The sequence below is a fragment of the Canis aureus genome, chromosome 9, assembly GCF_053574225.1.
Source record: "Canis aureus isolate CA01 chromosome 9, VMU_Caureus_v.1.0, whole genome shotgun sequence".
Classification (NCBI taxonomy): Eukaryota; Metazoa; Chordata; class Mammalia; order Carnivora; family Canidae; genus Canis; species Canis aureus.
Window position 1 is genome coordinate 13,245,118 of NC_135619.1, and position 22,793 is coordinate 13,267,910.

At 33.4% G+C, this 22,793-nt stretch overlaps 1 protein-coding gene and 1 pseudogene across 6 annotated transcripts in view; both read left to right on the forward strand.

Annotated features, from left to right (window-relative positions):
• The window catches only part of SCFD1 (sec1 family domain containing 1), a 106,645-nt gene that overhangs the window by 5,319 nt on the left and 78,533 nt on the right, over positions 1–22,793 (forward strand). For 2 of the 6 annotated variants that reach the window (XM_077908896.1, XM_077908893.1), the window contains exons 2-10: positions 476–546; positions 3,207–3,295; positions 6,529–6,619; positions 11,077–11,199; positions 12,508–12,595; positions 16,330–16,419; positions 18,298–18,353; positions 19,359–19,444; positions 21,610–21,709. In XM_077908896.1, coding sequence (XP_077765022.1) covers positions 476–546; positions 3,207–3,295; positions 6,529–6,619; positions 11,077–11,199; positions 12,508–12,595; positions 16,330–16,419; positions 18,298–18,353; positions 19,359–19,444; positions 21,610–21,709 — 794 coding nt within the window. Of the gene's footprint in view, positions 1–475; positions 547–3,206; positions 3,296–6,528; positions 6,620–11,076; positions 11,200–11,641; positions 11,702–12,507; positions 12,596–16,329; positions 16,420–18,297; positions 18,354–19,358; positions 19,445–21,609; positions 21,710–22,793 lie in introns of those variants that run through there. The other 4 variants (XM_077908894.1, XM_077908895.1, XM_077908898.1 and 1 more) reach the window with 4 other exon arrangements.
• LOC144321383 (U6 spliceosomal RNA) lies at positions 14,209–14,308 on the forward strand (annotated as a pseudogene).

The window sequence follows — 22,793 nt, forward strand, 5'->3', positions numbered from 1 at the left end:
AAGCCAAGAAACAGACTCTTAACTATAGAGAACAAACTAAACCAAGGGGCAGTGGGTGGGTGAAATAGGTGAAGAAGATTAAAGAGTACACTTACCATGATGAGCACTGAGTAATGTATAGAATTATTGAATCACTCTATTATTGTACACCTGCAACAAATGTAATACTAGATGTTAACTATAGTGGAATTAAAATTTTTAAAACCTTTTAAAAAATGTAGTTTGGGATTGTCGGGAGGAATGAAAAAGGCTTCTTCCTGAACATTTTTCACATTTTCATCTGGGGACAGAAAAATCTCAAACACTTGCCAATTAGCTGTTGATGGAATGGTCTTACAAAGTCTGACCCTGATTAGTCAGTTTTACTGGGATGACTTTTGCATTTTGTTTTGAGGTGGTAAGTAATAAATGTGGGGAACATTGAATGAAATCCGGAAAAACAATGATAATATTTAATAAGACTTTTCATTTCCAGTGGCTTTGAAGCGTATGTTGAATTTCAATGTGCCTCATGTTAAAAATAGCACTGGAGAACCAGTATGGAAGGTAAGAGACTTTATTTTAAAAGAGACTGTTTTCCTTTTTCTTGGCCCTTACTGGTTGTCATCGGAGGGAATTTCTTATTAATGCTGAACATAGCACATTTTAGTTGTAATGCGTGAATAGTTTATTTAACATGGTTTCTTTCTTCCTTTCTTTTTTGAGAGAGAGAGAGTGAGCGAGCACAAATGTGCAAGCAAGCAGTTGGATGGGGCAGAGGGAGAGAGAATCTTAAGCAAGCTCCAAGGTCAGTGAGGAGCCCAATGTAGGTCTCTCACTACTCTGAGATCATGACCTGAGCCAAAATCAAGAGTTGCATGCTCAACCAACTGAGCCACCCAGGCGCCTCTTAACATGAATATTTTTAATAAACACTTTATGAAGAGAGACAGGCAAGGATAGTAATACTCATCTAGGGAATCCAGCTGATCTCTTGGTCCCTCACTGGTAAGTCTTTACTCTGATTGATGTTATATTCCTTAGCTTTGCAAGTCCAGAATTTGGATCTTGGAAGCTTGTCCAAGGTTAGGCAGATTCAGAGGGGGACTGGCCCATTTTAACCAACTCATGAAAGAGTGATCTGTAAACCGGAATGCCAGTAATAAACTGGCATTTATGATATATAAAACTGTCAGTGAAATTGTTAATTGGACCAGAAAGCAATCTGTAATCGTTGTCCTTTGAGAAATGCTGGAGAACCTTTAAAAATTCATGTCCTTTGAGCTGCTTCATTCTAAACTTCCTACTGTCTTTCTTCAAGGAGATTAGAATACAGCTGATTACTTGTATACTTAGTAGTTTATAGTCACTTTATACTTCTTTTTTGATAATAATTGAGAACATGTCAACCTAATTACTATTACAGGTGTTTTGAAAACTGATGAGTCCTTACAAGTCTTTTGGATTAACTCTCAAAGTGGTTAAAGTCATCTATTTTGAATTCATAGGTTAAGCTTCAGAGTATCCTCTAATTTTTGCCTTCATTCATTTGTGGGCATCCTCTTATTGCCCTTTGCATTAACAATGCTATTTATTGTTTCTAAATCGTGAATTAAGCTTTTGCATTAAATAGCTTGAGAATTTCTTGGGTACAGATTCATGTCAAATTCTCTCCCTTCCCATTACTTCTATATTACAAGATTAATAATACAAATATACTGAGACTTTTGAGAGATGAAACATCCAACCTCTTATAGCTAGAACAGAAGAGTTTTAGCTTTTCCTTTTTTTTTTTAAGATTTTATTTTTAAGTAATCTCTACACACAGTATATTAAGAGTTGCAAGTTCTTCCTTTTGAGCCAGCTAGATGCCCTAAGTTTTAGCTTTTCTAATGGAAATTCTGGCATACAGGAAAAGCATATTTTTATGAAAGGATATTTCATCCTGTCATTAACATTTTCTTATTCCATAAAGAATTATTGAGATAGTTATGGAAAACCACTAATTGAAGTTTCTCTTGTATTTGCCTTAACTGTAAAACTAATTTTGAGTTAGAAGACTCAAGAGTTCGGGACAGCACAGGTGGCTCAGCAGTTTAGTGCTGCCTTCGGCCCACGGCCTGATCCTGGAGTCCCGGTATCGAGTCCCACATCCGGCTCCCTGCATGGAGCCTGCTTCTCCCTCTGCCTGTGTCTCTGCCTCTCTCCCCCCGCCGCCCCCCCCCCCCCCCCCGTCTCTCATGAATGAATAAAATCTTTATAAAAAAAAAAAAAAGAAGACTCAAGAGTTCTTACTACTACTTTAAAGATGTCAGTTTTAATATTTTAGAATGTGAAGAAATGTATGTGACAAAATAAGGCTAACAGGTACTCTTGAGGGACTTAATTTTTTTTAAAGATTTTATTTATTTATTCATGAGAGACACAGAAAGAGAGGCAGAGACACAGAGAAAGGAGGAGCAGGCTCCATACAAGGAGCCCAATCACTCTCTGAGCCAAAGGCTGCGCTCAACCACTGAGCCACCCAGGTGTCCTAAGGGACTTAACTTTTTAAACGAGTATCTTATTTAATCCCTGATACTTAAATTACCAAATTTTCTTTACACTTGTTACACATTAGGTTTGAGAGGGACTAATTTGTAAAATTTCTCTCTTTAGAAAGGATATATGCAAACTCAGTGAGGAAGTGTATGTGACTTTGTATGTTTAAAGTCCTTTATTACAGCATAAGATGAATATTTTATAGTTTCTAGTATGCTTTTTTATCCTAGAAAAATATTTTAGGAGAATAAATTTATGTAATATTGTTTTAGCCTAAATGATCATGCTTTTAAAAATAAATTATGACATGAATGGACATTTTGGTAAATGATAGAAAATATTAAATTGAGGTAAGTATAAGAGTTCAGCATACATTGGGGAACCTGGGTATCTCATTTGGTTGAGTGTCTACTTTTGGCTCAGGTCATGATCTCAGGGTCCTGAGATCAAGCCCCAAGGCAGGCTCTCTGCTCAGCGGGGAGTCTACTTCTCCCTCTTCTCCCTCTCTGTGTGCATTCTCTTTCTCTCTCAAATAAATAAATAAAATCTTTCTTTTAAAATTCAGCGTACATGATTTACCAAAATAAATTATACTTCAACATTGTCTTAATATGCATTCTTCATCAGCTGTTCACTGATAATGATGTTTCAAAAACACTATTTTTTTTAAATTTTATTTTAACTAGGTGCTCATTTATGACAGATTTGGCCAAGATATCATCTCTCCGCTGCTGTCTGTGAAAGAGCTGAGAGACATGGGAATCACTCTGCATCTGTGAGTTTTAACATATTTGTAATAATGCTATTTGTTTTCAGATACATTATTAGAGGATACTTTTGGCCACGCTGAAATCAAATGATTAAGGGACATTTATGGAGAAAATAATATTAGGATATTAGGTACAGTACTTGTATAAAACAATTTTTTTCACATATTGCCTTTTATCTAACTATTCTGAAGTTAAAAATAATTCTCAATCTGAGGCTTTATAATTTCAGAATTTAAATTTTCTCTCTTGTGTCTTTTCGTATAGACTGGTTTACCCTCTTATGTGAAGGAAAAGAACTGGTTATGTTAAGATCTCTTCCATCTCTGGAAATTTTTTATTCCTTCAATTTAAATATACTTTTTAAATAGAAGAATATCTAAATTAGGTTATCATTATATGAAAAATGTAAGTCTCTGTGATACAATGCAGTTGATCACCAAAGGAACTATGTTGCTTCTTAATACTGACTGAATTTGATTATATTACTTCTGGTATGTTTGATAAATAAATTGCATTGCTTTGTAGACTTAGCTGAATAGAACGTTTGGAGAAGGGCTGTATTCATGTATACATACTGATACTTTATGTACTGAAGGAGTCCAGTTTTAAGATATCCTATCCTATTTGCTTTTTGTTCTATTTATGATGTTATAACCAAGTTCCATTCTATTGTTATATTGGATTGAAATGTGCTCTTTTAGTGGCAGTGTGGTTTTAGATTTCCAGTTAGTGACATATCAGAATGTGATTAAATTCTTTAATTCTTCAATTTTATGTTAAGCATTTGTTTGAAATTAGTAGAATATTATATTGCATTCATTCCACAATGTATTTTTTCACTTTTTTATATTTCTGAAATTAGGATCTATCTTCTAATTAATGCTATGTAATGATTAAATTGGCAGCATTTTTCTGCCAATTTTAACAGAAATTATTTTAATATGTTTTAAAATTGATAGCACCTTAGGTTTGATGAAATATGCAATACAAATTTTCCTTTCATTTTTATTTCAGACTTAAAATACAAATTTGTTGTTGGTAATGTGTTAATTCTTATTACCTGAATATTTAGCTTAATGCCATCCTTGAAAATGATGGTTTATTAGGACACCTGGGTGGCTCAGTGGTTGAATGTCTGCCTTTGGTTCAGGTCGCGATTCTGGAGTCCTGGGATCGAGTCCTACATCAGGGATCCTGCTTCTCCTTCTGCCTATGTCTCTGCTTCTCTGTGTGTGTCTCTCATGAATAAATAAATTTTTTAAGTGGTGGTTCCTTAATAAGCATTAATTACTATTGCTGCCTTACTGATTAACTCCTTTATTTTACTAATAAAAAGATTAAAGTTTATAGAGTTTAAGTGATCGTCCCATGATTGGACAGCTAGTTAATAGCAGTGTTCAAACTGCTTGACCCTGGATTCTGTACCTGTTTGTCTTCTGAACCATAATGGCTTAGTAACAGTGACTAACAGATGTGAGGCTTTAATACTTCCTTAAAGGGTAACAAGGCAGTATGCCAGTTTGAGAGTAATAGATTCTTTCTGCCCACCTGTTGCTGTTGTCACCAGAATATAAAAAGAATCACACAGCTACCCTTGTAAATTTCTGTGCACAGTACCTCTGACTGTCTTCCCTATCTGCTGAAGAATGCTTCATCAAGTATTCTATGCTCTGCAAGCTAGTTTAGGCTGATTTGTAGGAAATAATAATTAAAGCTTTCCAGAACATGAAATGGTTCATGTTCATGGTGGTTGTAGCTCTTCAGGCAGTTGGACAGCCAACATAAGATAATAACCAATGGCTGTCATAACAGTGTAATCTTTCTGGTGTCAGTAGCAGTAGTTAAACAGATAGAAAGAAGTTCCAGCTTCCAGAAGTGGCAGTCTCTTTCACTCTCATCTTTATAGAAAGGTGACTACAATATCATGTATGGAAGCATGTATAGGAAGATTGTATATAGAATATTGTTCATAGAAGGATGACGAGAATATTGTACAAATAGCATGTTAGTCATATTTCCTGATATAAGCATAGCAGAAGCTTAACAGTGAAAAATAAAGACATTTTGTGACTTGATATTGTGGTATTTGAATCAGTATACTCCCTGAATTGTTGGAGAAAATGATCAAGTGATAAAATCTATGAGATACTTAGGTGATCTCTTGTGCATTCTCTTATGATGCAATAAATACAAACAAAATAGATTATCTTAAAGTTTTAAGGAAGCACTCATAAATCTTTCATTTAAAAATTATATTTGATTTTATTTATGGTTAATTTTTTTCATTGTTTTGTTTGTTTTTAAAAATTTTATTTATTCATGAGAGAGAGAGGCAGAGACACAGGCAGAGGGAGAAGCAGGCTCCGTTCAGGGGAGCCTGATGTGGGACTCCATCCCAGGACGCCAGGATCACAACCTGAGCTAAAGGCAGATGTAATGCCACTGAGCCACCCAGGCGTCTCTCTTTCATTGTTTTTAAAGACTCTTCCAGCTTTCTGTTATCCCTTTTAGAGAACTGCACTTTCCTCCCACCCACCCTCCTCCAGCCATATTTCTGTGAAAACTGTAAATAAATTGATATTCAATGTACTTTAGTTCTTCTTCAGGAAGAATATTGGTATTAGAAATAAGGTGATTTGGGTGCCTGCATGGCTCTGTAGGTTTAGTATCTGCCTCCAGTTCAGGTCAATATTCTGGGGTCCTTGGATGGAGTTCCGCATCCGGCTCCCTGCTCAGCAGGGAGTCTGCTTTTCCCTCTCCCTCTGCTCCTCCTCCTACTTGTGATCTCTCTCAAAATCTTTAAAAAACAAAAGAAAGGAAATAAGGTGATTATAATAGAAGAGATGAAGACTGACATTAGGATCTTACTAATAAATAATACTAGCACTGATATAAGTTTAAAACTGGATTAAGTGATTAATTAATTTAATCCCTGGGTGGCTCAGCAGTTTGGCCCAGGGCATGATCCTGGAGACCCAGGATCGAGTCCCGTGTTGGAGCCTGCTTCTCCCTCTGCCTGTGTCTCTGCCTCTCTCTCTCTCTCTCTCTCTCTCTCTCTATCATGAATAAATAAATAAAATCTTTAAAAAAAAGAAGATTACTTGCAGCAGGAGCTTTTAGTGTACTGATCCTTCTCCCTGAACTGGTTAATTCCTAGTTTGAGAAATACTGTTTTAAACTATATTTTTAGATAAGTGATTAAGAAAAAAGTGAATTTTATGTTCTTAATATCTTTTAGGCTTTTGCACTCTGATCGAGATCCTATTCCAGATGTTCCTGCAGTGTACTTTGTAATGCCAACTGAAGAAAATATTGACAGAATGTGCCAGGTAATATAAGTTGTTTTCCTGACCCTAGAATGTGGAAACAGGTTTTTTCCCCCCAAATTTCTTAGATTTCCAGTGTGAAAAATTAGAAATTGCCTTACCCAATTTCCCACTTTGATTTTTGAGACTATCTTTGAATTTTAAAAGACTGAAAGATTTAAAATTTTTTGGCTGTAGAAGCATATTAAGAGTTAGCCTGGCTTTAAAAAACAGAAAATTTAATACATATATATTTTTTTATTAAAGTTTTTTTTTTAAGACTTTATCTGTTTATTCATGAGAGACATAGGCAGAGGGAGAAGCAGGCTCTCTGCGAGAAGCCTGAATGTGGGACTCGATCCCAGAACCCTGTATCATGACCTTAGCCAAAGGCAGATGCCCAACCACTGAGCCACCCAGGCATCCCTAAAGATTTTATTTATTTATTTGAGAGAGAGCACAAGCAAGGGGGAGGGTCAGAGGGAGAGGGAGGGTGGGAGGGAGAAGCAGACTCCCCACCGAGCAGGGAGCCCAATGCAGAGCTCAATCCCAGAACCCTGGGATCATGATTTCATGACCCAAGCCAAAGGCAGGTGCTTAACCAACTGAGCTACCGAGGCACCCAGAAAATCTAACTCTATTAACTTTAAAACTAGGGTTTTATTTTTCTAATATAATAGGAAGTTCGGGAGTAGGAAGCCCAAGCTTGTATAGTAGTTTTATGAAGTAGTCAAAGACCCTGGCTCCTTCTGTCTTTCTGATGTTTCCTTTGGTTTCTCATTTTGCATTGTCTTGATTGGTGCTTCCTAGAACTACGTGGCAGCTGAGACCAATTTTACATCTATGTTCAAAGCAAGAAGGGGGAAATAAACTATTCCAGTCCCAATTGTTTGTTTTGATGAGGAAAGCAAAGATTCCCCAGAAGCTCCCAGAAGACTCATTTATTTATGTTTCACTGGATAGAATTAACTTCAAAAGAGGTTGCAAAAGTTAATATTTAGATGAGTATATTGTCCCCAAACAAAATCTGGATTCTTTTAGCAAGGAATGGGGGGGAAATGTGTATTAAATAAGTAGTTAATAATGTCTGCCACAGACTCAGAAGCATCTCATTACTGACTATTGAATCAAATTACTGCAGTTGGCCCTTGAACAACACAGGTTTGAACTACACAGGTCCACTTATAGGAGGCTTTTTTATGGTACTCTAAATGTATTTTCTCCCTTATGATTTTTCCTAATCTTTTCTCTAGCTTATTTTATTGTAAAAATACAGTATATAATATATATACATACAAAATATGTATTAATTGACTGTTTATGTTACATTAAGGCTTTTGGTCAACAATACACTATCAGTAGCTAAGTTCCTGGGGAATCAGAAGTTAAACGCAAATTTTCAACTGTGCAAGGTGTCAGTGCCTCAGCCCCATGTTGTTCAAGGATCAGCTGTATTTAAATTGTTAGCAAAGGTCACATATTTTGTGTCCTTTTTAGCTGATGATGCCCAGCTTTCTCTTTTATCTTCCATAAACCTTACTTTGCCATTTTTTTAAAGAGATAGGATTTATCAGCCCCTTCCACATTTGTGGCTATTATGAAAAATGCTATAACATATAATAACCTTATAAACATTTGTACATATTTCTGTGTATATATTTTCATTTTTACCCGTTTGGCTCTTATATTTAGATCTTTGATCCAGTTTTTATATATGGTACAAGATAGACATCCAGCTTCATTCTTTTGCATGTTACCCAATTGTCCTAGCATCGTTCACTGAAGAGATTATTCTTTCTCCCATGAATGGTCTTGCCAGTTTTATTGAAAATTAATTAACAGTAGATACCTTGGTTTATTTTGGACTCTCAGTTCTATTCCACTAATCTCAATATCTGTCCTATACCAGTACCACACTGTCTTGACTACTCTTGCTCCGTAGCAAGGTTTGAAATTGGGAAGTTGAGTCTTCCAACTTACAGTCTTCGTTTTCTAGATTTTTTTTTTTTTGGCTTCTCTAGGTCCCTTGAGTTTTCATATTAATTTTAGGATTAGGTTGTGAATTTTTTCTTTTATTCATGAGAGACACAGAAAGAGGCAGAAACATAGGCAGAGGGAGAAGCGGGCTCCTCACAGGGAGCCCAGTGTGGGACTCAGTCCCCGGACCCTGGGATCACGCCCTGAGCCGTAGGCAGGTGCTTAACTGCTGAGCGACCTAGGCATCCTTAGGTTGTGAATTTCTATAAGAAGCTACTTGGAGCTGATGGGGATTACATTGAATCTATAGATCAATTTGATGAATATTATTATCTACAATATTAAATTTTCTAATCCATGAACATGGAGTATCATTTTATTTATTTAGATCTTTAATTTCTCTCAATAATGTTTTATAGTGTACAGATAAAGATTTCACACTTCTTTTATTAAATGTATTCATATTTTTAATGCAATATTGAATTTTCTTAATTCTGTTTTTTATTTATATACTTGAATTGAGCAATTGCATATATATCATCATAGATATATATGTTGATCTTACATCCTACAACCTTGTTCAGTTTCTGTGTCCTTTTGAAATGTCCCCATCATTCTTTGACCACTTGTTTACTTTGGGGCACAGTAGGATTTTTCAGTCTCCTCTCCTACTTACTCTGTCCTAGCCTGAGATTCAGCCATTTATCTAAAGAGTCTGGTTGTTTTTTGTAGAGAATGGTATTTAGAAATCAGCAACTGAGAATAAGGTGTATTCATTGCTACAGTTCTTAGGATATCTTAATGGACAGAACTAGGAAATACATACATATATATATGCGTGTGTGTATGTGTGTGTGTATATAAATATATATGTATATACACACACACACTTTTATATCGATATTCAACTCTAGAAATCTTTATCTCTCTAGGTAAAAAGACATATAGTAAATATCCAAAACTGTTTCATTTCAGAAATATAGGTTCATCCTAGTTTTTCTCTTTTTCCCTCTACAAATCTGACAGTAAGAAACATGACTCCCAATATATTCAACATACTTATTTTTTCATTCCCCTTAATTCTCAATCCTTTATCCTTTTTTTTTTTTTAAAGATTTTATTTATGACAGAGTACAAGCAGGGGGAGTGGGAGAGGGAGAAGCAGACTCCCCGCTGAGCAGGGAGCCCAATGCAGGACTTGATCCCAGGACTCTGGGATCATGACCTGAGAGGAAAGCAGATGCTCAACCAACTGAGCCACCCAGGCGCCCCCTCAATTCTTTATCCTTTAACCAATCCCCTAACGTTTCTTAAATCACTACTCTGCTCAGCAGCCTTCCTCACACAAGCTCCAAACCCTCAGTTTTTCACACCTAAAGATCTCTAATACCAGATGTATCTTAAAATTGATGATGTGTTACAGAATTTTATTGGCCACATTAATTCTTTCTTGGTGTTACATAATGGTACCTCTTTCAATCAACACTATCTTAGGTTCAAAGAAATAGAGGCATACCTTATTTTATTGAGCTTACAAGTATTGCACTTTCTGGAAATTAAATGTCTGTGGCAACCCTGCATCTATCAAGTCTGTCAGTGTTGTTTTTCCAGTAACATTTGCTTAGTTTGTGTTTCTGTGTCATATTTTGGTAATTATCACATTGTTTCAAACTTTTTCATTATCATTATGTTTGTTATGGTGATCTGTGAGCAGTAATAACTTGCTGAAAGCTTGGATGATGGTTAGCATTTTTTAGTAGTACTTTTTCATTAAGGTATATACTGTTTTTTTAGACATAATGCTATTGCACACTTAATAGACTGCAGTATTGAGTGAACATAATTTTCATAGGCACCAGGAAACCAAAAGATTATTTTGACTCACTTTATTATGTTTGCTTTATTGTGGGGTTTGGAATTGAATCCTCAGTATATCCAAGGTATGCTTGTCTGGTTATTTAGATTCTATTTGCCTAGGGTTTAAGAAGAAGTAAACTGGATTTAAGAATTAGCATAACTTTAAATTATACTACTTTTGCATGATTGAGAACTAATGCTTCTGGAATTGGTCATTGGAATTATGTCTGAACAGCGAAGGAAGTATGTTGTATTATTCTATGACCGGAGCTGTAGAAAATAGTATCTGCAAAATATAATAAGCATTTTACTATTTGAGAGAGAACCATTTCTGGATATTTTTAAGGAAAATACAGATATACTCTTTCAAGCAGTTTTATGTGATTTTGTAATTAATAGAATTTTATTGATAATATAGATCATAACTTTATTAATATATAGGTCCATTATTTCTGGCAACCAAGTAACCAAGGTTTCTTCATGACTTTTTTCTCTTGGGATATTTTTTGATTGCCTTTTGCATAATCCATCTTTTAAATACATATATTATCCTCCAAAATCTCTCTCTTACAGTTATCTAAAAGATTTTCATTTGTGGTCATCCTTTATACTTGCCCATAAGAATGAAGTATTCATTATATTTATAGGATCTGCGAAATCAACTCTATGAATCATATTATTTAAATTTTATTTCTGCTATTTCAAGAAGTAAACTGGAAGATATTGCAAATGCAGCATTAGCTGCCAGTGCAGTAACACAAGTAGCCAAGGTAAGAGATTTTGGTTGACTGATGACATTTTGTTAATGTAAAATTTAGCATATTCTGAAACCTGTTAATTGACTTAGATGCCTAATTTACAGAGGACCAGATCAACCTAAGAAATATTTAGACTCAATGTTTTTAGAAAAAGTTCTAATAATGCAAATTATTACAATATGGAGTAGGCAAAATAAACCAAATTGAAGGTGCCTATTATTCAATGAATTTGAAAGATAAAAATAAAACACTGCATTGGTCTTTGTTTTAGGCTAGGACTTGTATAATCTTTTTAGCTTGACTCAAAAATAGTTTGACAGTTGTGTTGTTATAAATTATGCTAAAAATATATTGATATTATTTTATTTACATATAATCACTATAGTCACCACACTATCTTCAGATCTTACTTAGAAGAGAGAATCCAAAGAAGTTATATTGCGTATTATAACAAAGAAGGAACTTACAGCAGGCCAGCAGTTCTACATCACAGTTACTTTTTAGATAGATTCAGGTTAGTATAAATAAGTCTGTAAGTTTATTCTTAGTTATAATCCTACATGTGCCCTGTGCTTCTTGAATTTGAACAAGACGTGAAATTCTAGAGAATGATATAGGACAAATAAAAGACTAAGCAACTATATGTATTGTTCTTTTCAAAGTTTATCATTAATTTTACATAAGTAATGCAAATAGTTGTGTTTGTTTAAATAAATTCAGTCTATTTTAGGGATTTTTAAAAAATTTTTTCCTCTGATTTGTACTTCTAAAGAACTAGTGTAGCTTTTTTCCCCCTTATAAGTATTCATGGTAGAAAAATAGTTACTATGGCTTTCTTAGGAAGTGTGATTAAAATGAATATAAAAATTGTGATTTTTTTTTCTTCAAAACTGATATACATTCTCATCCCAACCACAGTTTTTCTTTTTTTTCTTTCTTTAACCACAATTTTTCAACAAATTTTTATATCTTAAATTTTGTTTTCTGAAAATATTACTCCCCTTCTTGATAATTTATTGCCCAAAAGCTTGTTTATATTCCTTTTTAGTATTAACTCCTCATTCTTACCTGAGGCAATCTGGTACATAGTGTAATTTTTAGTTATTGAATATAATTATAATTTCCATTTTTACCATTGGTTGACTAAATCAAACTAAATATGCTTTCAGTATTGTAAAATTGGGACACCTGACTGGCTCAGTTCGTAGAGAATGTGACTCTTGAATTCAGGGTCATAAGTTCAAGCTGTACATTGGGCATGGAGTCTACTTAAAAAATGTATTGTAAAATTGACTTGTAAACCTTTTCCTTTGTTTCTAGGTTTTTGATCAGTATCTCAATTTTATTACTTTGGAAGATGATATGTTTGTATTGTGTAATCAAAATAAGGAGCTTGTTTCATATCGTGGTATGTAAAACAGGAATATTATCATTTGTTGTTAACAAAATGAATGATGTACTATATTAAAAGAAAAATAGCATGTTTAGTACAATCAAAAGGCAGTTTGTTTACAGCAATAGAACTCTACAAGATTTTTTAAAGCACACAAAACAAACCTTAGACTGAATTCTGTCACAGATAAGCAAGATGTAATAAAGTTGTTTTGTAAGCTTGATGAAGTACCAATTCTCTGACCTTATATGTACCACATAGCAGCTTGCATAAGTGGTTCTTTCATGGCAAGTAAAATAGTATTTTAGTAGTAGGATTCAATGAATCTTCTAGTAGTTTGACTCTTGGACAAGATTAATTTACTCTGCTTCTCTGCATTAGTTTCCTCATCTGTAAAGTGAGGATAGTGATACTATCTACCTCATAATAGTTTTTGTGGAAATTAAATGGATTAGTGTATGTAAAATGCCTTTCTGGCACATAATAAGTACTCCGAAAAGGTTGACTACTATTGCTATTTGTCAAGGAGTCAACAGCTATTACAGCACTATTAGAGAATGAAGTATAGGTGCCATTCTCAAATACAGGTTGTTAGATTCCCTTGATTCTTATACCCTGTTCAAGTACTAGTGGATTGAATATTGATATTAATCAAATGCTATCTAACCACGTTTGGAGTTTGTATTCAAAATTTTGGTAAACTGATTCCCAGATGTAGATTAAAACTAATAGACACACATGCGTACTCACACACACACACACACACACACACACACACACACACAGATAAAATACCCAGACCCCATTTTATTATCTATGTTGCTTTTTTTGCACTTTTTTTTGTCCCTTAATCTTTTTAAATGTACAATATAGTATTGTTGACTCTAGACACAGTATTATGTAGCAGGTCTCTAATAAAAGTTACTCATCTTGCTTAACTGAAATGTTATGTCCATTGATTATGTTGGATATTTTAAAGAAAAATGCAGACTATAGTAGATATGATTAGCCAGTTCATTGAAATAATCATTAATTTGTTACTTAAGGATTGAGATGTTTGGGGTTGACTAGAATTTCATTGGTTCCTAAGTGGAGAGTATGGCCCCATAAAGGGGCATTTGGAAATGTATAAGGATGTTTTTGGTTGTTAAATTAAGTTGGGCTGCTACTAGAATTCAGTGAGCAGGGACTAGGGATGCTAGATGTTCTGCAGTGTGTAAAACATGCTCATAACGGAAAATTGTTCTGCCCAAAATGTCAGTGGTACCCTATTATGAAATACTGGGCCAGATGTTAAGCTGCATGGGAGAAGGGATAATCAATTTTTGTTTTCTTGAGCTCTGTAACATGCTGTCTTTTAGAAATTGAACAACATCCCTAAAAACTCTTAAGCGTTTGCTGAATTGCCCTGTCAGAAATTTTTGATAATAGTTGTTATTTACAGAAGTCCATGTACAATTAATTTTTAATTAATTAGCTACTTAAGTATTTAAATTACATGTTTAAAACCTAGTTTTCCTTAAGCCTTTTATTTTTCCTTAAGCCTTTTTTTTCCCTTAAGCCTTTAAGCTAAACTTATCAATTGTTAAATTATTTATAAATCGGGTTGTATAAAAACAAAGCACCTCGTGCTTAAGCAGTACATATAGTCAAATTAGAACAATACAGATACTAGCATGGCCCCTGTGTAAGGATAACATGAAATTTTATGAGATGTTCCATTAAAACAACAATAACAACAATAAACAACTAAGCATCTTAACTTTTTCTTTGGTCAATTAACTCAGATTGAGCAGACTGGATTCAAGTCATTCCCAATTAACAAGTTTAATTAGCAAACTTCGTTTGCTGAATTTTCTTTAACAGTTTAAGTTGCATTTGTAAATTCAGTATGTTCATTTTTAAGTACTTTAAATATGAGACCAGGCAAATTTATAAATCTAATAAACAAAATCTGCCCAAAAATTTAAATATTTAAGAATAAATTTATAGTGAGTCTAAATTCATTACATTCAGTACTTATATAATTAATTTTTTATACTTCTTGAAGAATCACAGATCTGAAATTAATTATTAAATTTAAAGTATAAATTTATTAATTTTAAAGTATAGTTGTATGGTTAATTGCCCAGATTCTCAATAGTCTATTTATAATAATTATAAATTGTTCTATAAGCACTTTACAGTGTAAGTTCATTTACTCATAGGTAACTTTGTGAAGTAGATGGTATTACTATTACTATTTACGTTTTCCAGATGAAGTAACCAAGGAACTAGATACTGAGTAACTTGATAAGGAAATGGTAGAACCGGATTACTAAACCCACTTCAGACACAGTGCTCTTAACCATTATGTAATTATGTGCCAAATCCTCTCAAATATCACAAGTATTTTAACTGATAATCTTAAGCAGATTAGCCCAAACATGTTATTATTGTGGGTTTTATTTATATCACCTACTTTTCATGGATTGGAAATTTATTTATCCTTTTAAAGGAAGCAGATTTTATCTTCCCAAAGTCAGGCTACTATCTCAAACCAAGTTGTTAACATAAGTGAGTTGAGGTTATTGATGGACAATTTTTTGACCCTTTGGGTTAGTTCTGATTTAGAGGTGTGAGACCAGGGTGTAGGAGGGACCTAAGGGCTAAAGGCTTCCATTTGGATTTTACCTGTACCATTGATTAACAAAATGAGCTGAGTATTTCCCTTGTTTGGTGTCCCTTGAATTTACATGATTCACATTGTATCTTTTAGCCATTTCTGTCTTCTGATTTGAATCTGCAACATCAAGTAGCAGCACCCTCCCTCATCCAGATTCTGTATTGCCTGGTTGAATTCCTTATTATTTTATGCTCTCTGGATGGCCCATACTTTCTTTAAACACTTTGATATATACGGCTGGAATCTGTTTTCCTCTCATAATAATCACAAGTTATATTGAATTTTATGTTTGTTTCCAAATTCAGAGTGTTGGGAAATTAAAAATATAGATATTTTAGTCTGATCTTTTAACAAATGTTTATTGAGCATCTACTCGTCAAATACTAAGCATAAGTATTGTAAGAGCTGAGAGAGGAGTAAAGCAATATCTTTGTCAAGTATAGTCTTCACAGCAGTGTTTTTGTTTTTGTTAATGTAGCTCTAAGAGTCATCTGTGGTGCTAATCAGAATTGCAGATTTCTTAGAATTATCCAGATCTATTGAATTGAATCCCTGAGAGGAAAAGGCTAAGAATCTTGAATTTTTATTCTGGACAAACTTTCTCTTTCATATTTCTAAAGTGATTCTTATACCCACTGAAGTTTGGAACTCACTTAGGTACAGTATAGTAATCAGAAAAGAAATTCATATAACTTAACTACAATACAAGAAAAATGATATGGGACACTGGTCTTATAATAATTGATTGGCATTGTCCTTTCTGGCAGTACTTGGGTAAGAAGTTCAGTAGTTTCTTGAGGCCATCTAGTGTTTGTGAATGAAAGTATGGAATATGATATTTTTTACTTGCTCTGGCAAAAATTTTGTATACTTTTTATGGCAGATTTGTTTTCTTAGCACTACTATGATTTTGATACTGTTCAGTACTACAGATACTGAAATGCTGTGCAGTTTTTTTGAGGTATAATTTTTAATGGATATTTATTCACTTAAAGGTGTAACATAAAAAATTTTACTTTTTGAGTATTACAAATGTTATCAAGACGTAGAGTTTGGTAAGTTTTTTCTCTTTATGTTATTTTAGCCATTAACAGACCAGATATCACAGACACAGAGATGGAAACTGTTATGGACACTATTGTTGACAGCCTCTTCTGCTTTTTTGTTACACTGGGTAGGTCCTCAAATCTTTCTGGTTATTTCTCAAAATGTTTAATATTCTATTAGGAAGAATTTCAAATACACTTTTAAGTATAGAGATAAATATAACTGTTAAGGCACACTCCCAAGGTTCCAGAAAACACTAAATTTAGTATACTATTAATCCACTGTACTCAGAATTTTAAACCTTTTTTTGGTACATCTAAATTTACTTAGAGCTACTTTGTGTTCAGTATCTATTGTGTGATTTTTATGGTTTCTTACTAGTAGATCTCTTTAGAAACCTTCTAATTGCAATTTTAATTTTGCAGACACTGAAAACCCCATTTAAAGTGATCCTTACACTAAATTTTTAAAGTTTCTCTTTATTTCACAAATGAGAAAATTGAGAAGGGAGATACCATGAATAGTTTAGGATACAGTCAGAAGTTTTTTTTTTTTTTTAAGATTTTTTTTTAAATTTATTCATTCATGAGAGACACAGAGAGAGAGAAAGAGAGAGGCAGAGACAAAGGCAGAGGGAGAAGCAGGCTTCATGCAGGAAGGCCAACGTAGGACTCAATCCTGGGTCTCCAGGATCACGCCCTGGGCCCAAGGTGGCGCTAAACTGCTGAGCCACTTGGGCTGCCCCACAGTCAGAAGTTTGAAGAGAATTTGCATGCAAGGTTTGGGCCTCCCTTGTGATTTTCTCCTTTAAAAAATCCTGCCCTGAATGCCAGGCTTGGATTCTTCTGTTTTCTGCTTGAGCTCTTTCTTTTCTGTGCCTTGCAAACTAGAAAGTACTCTCAAGAGAAAAGCTAGTTAAAAATGTATCTTAATTTTTAAATATATCTTTTCTTTCAAAATTTTACCCTCCTGCACTTTCTGCACTTTCAAATATTTTTAGTACCTTCAAGTGGGGTTGTTATTGCTGTTGTTTTAAACAAAGCACATGTATATGCAATTTTTAGTCATTAAACTGACATAATTAACCTTTCTATTTTGCCATCCTACATATTCTCCAAGATTTCACTGAATGCAAGGGTTTTTGTGAACATTAAGGTTATTTTTTCTTAACGATAGTTATATTTTCAAGGTAAAGGTAGATTGAAAAAGATAAGTATAAAAGACCATGGAAGTGTTAAAGCAAGCTTTCTTATAGAATATCAGAAAGTGATTTTTTCAAGAGTAATTGAAATTACTGCCCATCTGACATAGAAGGATGTCAACCAAAGATTAAGTGAAAAAGGCAAATTTAAGAACAAAATTTATCCTATTTTTTGTACTCTTCACAAATACATTTATTTAAAACTACATGTAAAAAATAATCTGAAAATATCCATATCTAATTCTCAAGGGGGATTATTTTATTTTAGGGTGCTGGAACCAAAGGGTTAACTTTATACATTTCTAACATTATTTAGAGTTTTTATGACAAGCATGTATAACTTGCCATTGGAAGAAAGCAGTTTTATAAAACTTGCTAATATTCTACAATTTTTTGCAGTTGACTGAACGTTTTGTTTAGAATCTAAAATGCAGCAGTTTCAGCATGTTAAGATTACAGTATTCTCAGTTTGTTTTCTGAGATATTCAATGCAATTGGATTTTTTTCTATCATTTTAGGATTTCAGCCTTTGATAAAACTTGGAGTAATAAACAAAGAGAAATTAAGAGGTCTAATGAGCTGATTCAGTAATGAGCTGAGGCCACCTTTTAGAACCTTTCATATTAATGGAAGATATGTTTTATCTTTTAAGTTATTTTTTTAACAAGACTATATTCCTTCATTGTTAATTTGTAAAATCAAGAATAGTACTACCTTTAGAAGTTTGCTTCTAAATTAAGCTCTTTTCATTCTTTTCCGTTATTGAAAGCTAAAAATCATTGCTAACATCTAATGTTAAAATAGGTGCTGTTCCTATAATCAGATGTTCAAGAGGAACAGCAGCGGAAATGGTAGCAGTGGTAAGTTCATACAGATATCCATTGATGACAAATAACATTGTATCAATGTTTTCCGTAAGTACCTCAAGTCTTTTTGTTAATATGAAGTATATGATTGCTATGGGCCATATATTAAGTACCAAAGGCAAATCTTTTTTACAACATTGAGATTACACCAAAAATAAGAAGTAATCATTGTATAGTGTTATGGGGTGGAGAAAAATGATTTACTCCAACATGCTATTCCAGCTCTGTTTCTTTTTTACTAAAATGTATATTTTCTTTCTGCCTTGTTTCTCCAAGTAGTTTTTATACTTATTTGATCCCCCAGGTCATTTTATATTTAACTTCATTTAGTAAATGTTTATTGACAATCATAACTTTATTTTTTTTTGACAATCATAACTTTAAAATGAAGCCATTTGCTCTTCCACTATATTGGAGTAAAATATTCAATATAAATTGAGCATTCAAAAATTTGCTTTAAAGATTAAAGTGTAAATAGAGAAATTAGAAAAAATAGGAAAGATCAAGTAGTATGGAAAGATGGAAGATACACTAACATTTTTTAATTTTATTAGCTGAAATGAATCATTGACTGATGGAGGGCTGCTTTCTTTCACATATTCCATTTCTGTTCTGGAGCCTCTTGGATCTGTCAGTAGATAGAGACATTCTTTGTAAAACAGAGTCATGATTGGGTAAGAAAGTGGCTCATTACTGCAAATCGTTCCTGTACCTAATATAAAAATAGTCAGTGAAAAGTGATTGTTAGTGAAATCAGGCCTGAGTCACAATAGAAAAGGTATTGATCTTTTCAAGTCCAAGTTATAATGATATGAAATAGTAAAAAAACTAAAATATTTAGATTTTAGATCTGTTATTTTGTAAAGAAGTTGCAAGTTTTTTACTTATGAAACTAAGAACACATTATGTTCTCAGTGTTCATAATAACACGTTTTATTATCCTATATAAGGTTCTGTGAAATTTTTCTTTAAGGGTTATTATCAAATTTGATTTTTCAGAAACTAGATAAGAAACTTCGAGAAAATCTAAGAGATGCAAGGAACAGTCTTTTTACAGGTGACACACTTGGAGCTGGCCAATTCAGGTATTATGTTTTATCAGGGTTTTGACTCAGTTTGTTCTTGAAATATAAATGAATTATTTAATTAATTTACCTTCTGTTAGAAATTTTTGTTTTGAGGGCACCTGCGTGGCTTAGTCAGTGAAGCATTCAACTCTTGATCACAGCTCAGGTCATGATCTCAGGGTTATGAGGTCAAGCCCTGTGAAATTGTTTTCCATTTTTGTCATCTGTAGGAGAGATTTTTCTGTTTATATGGTTTTGGAGGTCAGTAGCCCTTTTATTTCAATTTTCATTAAGCCTCTTGTTAATGACAAAAGTAAGTGAAAAACTTGTGATGCTTATGTCTATTTCTACCTAACAACTAGTTTCCATTTTTACATTGAAATGCTTATTTAAAAAAATATACAGTATTGGGGTGAAGAAGTAGAAAAAAACTCCACACAAATGGCTGAGAATTATTTCAAAGGAGATAGGCAATATTTTGGAAAATTAATCCCTACCCCCAGTTTTAAGTGAATTAATAAATAAAGCCTATAAAAATAAACAGATACTTACTATAACTGCCCCCTCAGGGATAATAATTCTGTGGCAACTTTCCATAGACTTATTTCAAGTGACTTTAGGTGGCTTCTCCTGTCTTCTGTGTTATTTTTACAATTGGGAGTTAACACTAACATTATGTTTCAGTTTGTTCTGTCTCAGCCCCACATTAAACTCTTTTATTTCATTGCTGGTCTTAAATCTTCTTCAAAATGTTTCTCTAAGGAGAACAGAAACAACAAATTCTCACCTGATTTTTTTTTCAACAGAAGCACCCACTATTGCATCTCTTACTTGACAGTTCCCTTTCTATAGTGCTCTCATAAAAGCTTTCAAACCAATATAAAGACTCTGTTTTATTTGGATAATTTCTAAAAACTTACTTATGTTATAGTACAGTTGTCTTTTTAATTTGTTGGTTGCATCTCTAAATTAATTAGGGATCAGCAACTTTGTTGGACTCTTTTAGACATTTGAATCTAGTTTAAGTTAATGATCCTCAATAAGAATTTGGTAATGTCTGCAGTCATGTTTTGTTTGGTTATCACAACTGGGTAGATGCTACTAGAATTTAGGGGGCTGGATTATAGGATGCAGCTAAATGTCCTACAGTGCACAGGACAAGCCCCCAAAATGAGGAATTATCCAGCCCCATATCCAGTAGTGCTGAAGTAAGAAACTTTACCACAGGCTATCTTTCCTTGCCTTTTACCTAGCTCTGGAGTAATAAATGATAGTAGGTAGAAAGGGTGTACCTCCTACTTATTTATCACAGAGTTTTATCATCAGTGCAGTGTATTTATAATCAGTGCTGTGTAATGAGTTACTAAAATGGTCAGAGATCTCTTGCAGGAGAAAATATGAATAGTTAATATAACCAGGTAACAGTATCTTTTGCAAATTGATGTATACTCTTGATACAGTATTGCCAAACCAGACCTTTACAACTTTTGGAGACACGGTGGCAACCAGATGACTTCGTGCCTCACTTTGCTTTAAGTATAGTCTGTTTTACATCTTAGTTGTAATAATGCAGTAAACAACATATGAAGTATTTAGTAAGTGAATATTTACATGATTAGGCACCACTGTGGCTTAATGTTTTAGTTATATATATTATAATGGGGTACAGTTTCATGAAGCTCTTCTCTAGAGTCTACTTTTTGAATTTTTGTTTACAGAAAAAAGTTGTGATTTGTAATTTATGAAACTATCAAACATTTGTGTACATTTGTCATCAGATTCTACTTAATAGTTTTCCCTAAAACTGATAATAGCTATTCCTTTTTTCCAAAAATGTGAAATACAAATCTAAGTAGAAGCAACTTATTCTTACTTCGATAGCTATAAAAATTATTCTGTAGAAACAGTACTTGCACAGATTTTTTTTCCTTTAAGATAGTTCCTCAGGACTTATAATCTAGCATATACACAGACTTAAGTAGTCCGAAGCATTACTTTACTTGACTGGCTATACTAAAAAAGTTTTCTTAAAGTAAACTATTATGGAACGTCAATATTAGCATACTTATTGTTCATGTCAAAATTATAAAACCAGAAAGTTTTAGAAAACAGGAAGTTTTAGAAAAATTGAGATATATAAACTGTTATCAAGAATTACATAATTTTTTTAAATATATTTACAGCTTCCAAAGGCCTTTATTAGTCCTTGTTGACAGAAACATAGATTTGGCAACTCCTTTACACCATACGTGGACATATCAAGCCTTGGTGCATGATGTACTGGTAAGAGGCTCAATATACCACTTTTTAGTAAAATGTAGTAGTGTTTAATGGTCCTTTTAATATAAAATTAATGTCATGGCTACAGAATCACAGGTGAGAAGGGTGGAGCTGAGAAATATTAAAAAAGTGATGGAATTTGGTATCACTGGGTGTGGATGCTGAAGAATAGTGAAGCATTGAAGGTTAAAGTTCTAAATTTATGATCTTTAAAGTATACGAATAATTTGTATTATTGGCAGTGTTGGAGAGAAAAAGGAATGAAGGAAAATGAGTTAGTGGCTTTTTTTTTTTTTTTTTTTTTTTTTTTTTTTGGAGAGAGCACAAGAAGGAGATAGGGAGTGGGGAGGAGGGAAGGGAGAGAATCTTAAGCAGATTCAGTCTCATGACCCTGAGATCATGACCTGAGCCCAAACCAAGAATCAGACACTTAACTGACTGAGCCACCAGGTACCCCTCAGTGCAGTGAGTGACTTAAAAGTTTTTTCATATGAAGTAATTTTTTACTTTTTTTTGCCATGCTGAGGAAGTAAATAAATATGTTTCTCCATGGGGAGGAAAGCTATAATTTCCATTTTTCCTGGGAATCAGTTAAGCTCATTTTATAATAAAAGTAAATAGTATTTTTTATTTATACTGTATATTTTCCACATATATAAAATCATGCTTAAAACTAAAATCTATATTTATATTTATGTATATATTCATCTACTAAATATTGTGGATAGCATGCTATATACACAGATAAACAGAATAGCCCCAGTCTTTAAAGGCAATGGGAAGAAAATCTGTACACAATTAAATTCTGTACCAGGCACTCTGTAATAAAGCCAGAATAGTCCCCATTTGATAGAAAAAATTTAACACAGAAATTAAATGATTTGAACCCAAATTATTGGCTCTGTCAAGACTTAGCACTCTAATTTACTAACTTCTAGCCCAGGCCTCTAGGGTTTATAGTGTATAATGATATCATTATTGCAAAGAGTGCCTGAAATGTCATATGGAAAGGAAGTGAAAAACATATGATAGATGATTTTTTGTTTGTTTGTTTGTTTTTCTTTAAAACCCAAATTGTAGCTGTAAG